The following is a 3,499-nucleotide window of genomic DNA, read 5'->3' as shown; positions in this document are numbered from 1 at the left end:
CCTGTCTTATCCTGATGGTTTGTGTACTTGTCACTCAGGGGCTGGGGTCTACAGGAAATTCAGCTTAAGGACCTCTTACGGAAAAGCAACTCTTTGTGGGGGCTGGAGAGACGACGGCTCATTACTTATGAATCCTGGCTCCTTTCCCAGAGGCTCCAGATTGGATTCCCTGCATCCAAGTGATGGCTCACAACCACCTGTAACTCCAGTCCCCTGGGATCTAACGCTCTTCTGGCCGCTGCAGGCACGCGCGTGGTGCACAGAGCACAGCGCTGGGATTACAGGCCAGCGCCACAGTGCCCGGCTTGAGAAACCTTGTCTCACAAAACAAAGAAAGAACTGTCAGGCTGGAGAGATGGCTCAGTGGTTAAGAGCACTGGCTGTTCTGGCAGAGGTCCTGAGTTCAATTCCCAGCACCCACATGGCGGCTGTACTCCCATGGGGTCCCACACCTTTCTGGTGCGCAATGGCAAGTGTGCACGCAGATGACAGGCCTATACTAGATAAATAAATCTTTCTTAAAAAAATGAACGTTAACCCCACTGCCTGACTGTACACTTCAAAAGACAGCTAAAGCGAAATTATCTGGTCCCAGTGAACGAGAGGGTTCAGCCTGATGGGTGGGTCTAAGGCAGGGGCACAGGGGCGGGGAGACTGGTTCTTTCCTGTTCTCAGGAGTTCCAGCGCTTTTTCATTGTTTGCAGCCTTTTTCAGCTGTTTTTACCTCTTCAGCCACTTCACTGACTTACGACGGGAAGCTCAGGCCAGCTTCCGTGTTCACTGCTGGTGTTTTCCCTGGGGGAGACTAGGAAAATAGCTATAATCGCTCCCATTAGAAGCTGGCAAGTCCCCAAACCCCTTTTCTACCTGGCCTAGCTCAACCCAGACATCTGCTGGACCTGGCAGGATTTGCATCTTTGAAGCTGTCATTTCCACTCTGCCCCAAGTGTGTGGCCTTGGCACCATGTATGGAGACTAGGTTCAATGTAGCAGGTTTTGCTCCCCTGTACCAGCTGAAGGGTAGAGCTTCGGGGAAGAAGACCTCTGACTTCTGGCTTGAGAAGGAACCTAGTTCAAATGGCAGTCACCAGCGGCCCGTGCTATGAGTAAGTGCCCCCTGGGAGGCCGAGGTGTGGACTGGGTAATTGAACACCAGCTTCTTTAACGAGTCTACACGCTGAGCCAGCACTGGGCCTGGCCACTTACACACATGGTCTTTCACACAGCATTTCATTAAAGTGAGCGATGGTCCCTTTTCATGGACCAGTATGAAGCTCAGGCTGGTGAGCTAGTTGGCCTCAGTTCCCACAGGCTGTATGGTGGAGCTGGGGCTGTGGGTGGGTTCCCATCCTTACGCTTGCTCTGCTGTCTGGACTGTTCAAAGGTTGTCTGTGCGGACTTATGTCTTAAGGTCTGAACTCCATGTGGATTTGTCCAGACTGACCTCCAAGAAGCCAGAAAAGGCAGCCTCGGCTGAGGCGGATTCTTCTTTGAAATTTCTGTTTTTGCTGAATGCTGTGGCACACACCTTTAAATCCCAGCACTTGGGAGGCAGAGGCAGGCAGGTCTCCGTAAATTTGAGGCCAGCCAGGTCTACAGAGTGAAATCCAGGACAACTAGGGCTACACAGAGAAACCCTGTCTCCGAAAAGTAAAGCAAAACCAATCAACCAACAACAATAATAACAATAACAACAAAAGCAGACAAGGGGGAGGTTTTGGCCAGCAGGATGGTAATCCCACCCTGGCGGACAACAGCGGCAGCAGTTTTGAGGCAGTGAAACCCGGGCTGGGGTTATCCAGTCTGCAGAGGAGGAGGAAAGCACAGACATGCTCCCGACTGACTTGCCCCTATGGGCCGGGAGTGGAATTACACAGGACCCCCAAATTCTATAGTAGTTTTCTTCTCTCACCCCGAGAGCAGCATTTTACCTCCTGCCCCACGGGGCTCCTAGTGGGGTGGGGGAGGCAGCCCCTGGGAGGACTCAGCCAATCCAACCGTCCAGGCTGGCCTTGAGGCTTCCATACCTCCAAAGATCTGTTTTCCTTCTTGATAGACCCAATTTCCTGCTGTTTCATCTCATCTTAATTTTTTTGTTTGTTCTTGTGACAGGGTCTCACTTAGCGTAGCCCAAGCCGGCCTCCAACGTGCTATGTAGTGGAAGACGGCTTTAACTTCTGATCCTCCTGCTCTGCCTCCTCAGATACGGGATCACAGACATGGGCCACCGCGTCTAGTTTGATGAGGAACTTCATGCTCGCCAGGTAAAAATCTTTGAGGGTACTAAAGATGAGCTTGGCCACGTAAGCAAAGGCCTCTCTCTGAACCGCCCCAGCCAGGCTGTCTCCAGAGCCGCTTCAAGCCCTGGCCCGGCCGGGCCTCCGCCTACCCCAGGACTAGACCGTGGTAGGTGCAGCCCCTTTTTCCTAGGCTCTCTTCTCAGCAATTATATTCAAGGAGATTTTTCATCTACTGGGAACTGAGATCTTCCTGGGGAAGACAGCTTCGGATGCATGAATATGTAGTCTTTGTTTGGGGGTGCTCCTTCTGAACAATAGAATTTGGGTGTGTGTGTGTGTGTGTGTGTGTGTGTGTGTGTGTGTGTGTGTGTGTGTGTGTGTTTGGTTGGTTTGGTTTGGGGTGATGGGGTGGAACTCAGGACTGAATTATGCAAAGCAGGGTCATTCTACCAATTGAGACTCAACGTCTCCAGTCTCTTCCTGGTTCTTTTTTTTTTTTTTTTTTTAATTTTATTTTACTTTTTAATCACTTCCATTGACTCTCAGGGCCTTACGGGAGGAAATACAGGCCACGGCACACGGAGGGGAAAGTCGGCCCGTGCTTCCTCCTGTAGGCACAGTGCAGACCAAGGGCAGAGCAGGGTGCTCTGAGGCGCGAAGGTGCGTCTACACCGAGTCCAAGGCCACGCAGCATTTCAAGTTCAACCCTGAGGGCTTGCGGAGCTGGCGGCTTCGGGAAAGCTGTGCTCGGGTCCTGCCCGGCCCGAAGCGCTCTCCGCTCGGGCGTCTACACTCTCCCTCCTTTCCTTCCCGCCGATCCAGCCAGCCAGGCTTTCTCCCCCTCTGTTCTCGCCTCCTCTCCCCCTCGAATCCAGTCCTGGTTTCCCCGCTGCCAGCTCCTTCCCCTGCCTGCTGGGCTCGCTCCCCGCCCCCGCCTCTCGGGTCCCGGCGGGCCGCTCGGCTCCCCGGCTCCCCCGAAGCCCGGCCGCCCGCGGCTCCGCTCGCCCAGGGCGGCCGCTCCGGTCCGGAACCCGCCGCCGCCGGAGCCGGGCGCGAGTCCCAGCAGCTGGCGAGGAGGCGGCAGCGTCTGGCCCGGGTCCCCCCCGCCCCCCACCCACCCCAGCCCCCCTCCGCCCGAGGTCGGCGGGGGGAGAGAGAGCGAGAGCGAGCGAGCGAGCGAGCGAGCGGCCGGGCGGCCCCGGGAGCCCCTCCGAGGACAATGCACCCGGCGCCGGGCCCCCCCCGCGCGCTCCCGTCCG

At 55.8% G+C, this 3,499-nt stretch overlaps 1 protein-coding gene across 1 annotated transcript in view; it reads left to right on the top strand.

Annotated features, from left to right (window-relative positions):
* The first annotated feature begins 438 nt into the window (after window positions 1-438).
* The window catches only part of Tmem121b (transmembrane protein 121B), a 4,834-nt gene continuing 1,773 nt past the window's right edge, over window positions 439-3,499 (top strand). The window contains exons 1-3 of the mRNA XM_055604160.1: window positions 439-469; window positions 2,204-2,264; window positions 2,787-3,379. Coding sequence (XP_055460135.1) covers window positions 439-469; window positions 2,204-2,264; window positions 2,787-3,379 — 685 coding nt within the window. The remainder of the gene's footprint in view (window positions 470-2,203; window positions 2,265-2,786; window positions 3,380-3,499) is intronic.

Source organism: Psammomys obesus, unplaced genomic scaffold, assembly GCF_907164565.1.
Source record: "Psammomys obesus unplaced genomic scaffold, mPsaObe1.curated_primary_1811, whole genome shotgun sequence".
Classification (NCBI taxonomy): Eukaryota; Metazoa; Chordata; class Mammalia; order Rodentia; family Muridae; genus Psammomys; species Psammomys obesus.
Note: the sequence above shows the minus strand (reverse complement) of the source record. Positions and strands in the feature narration are given on the sequence as shown.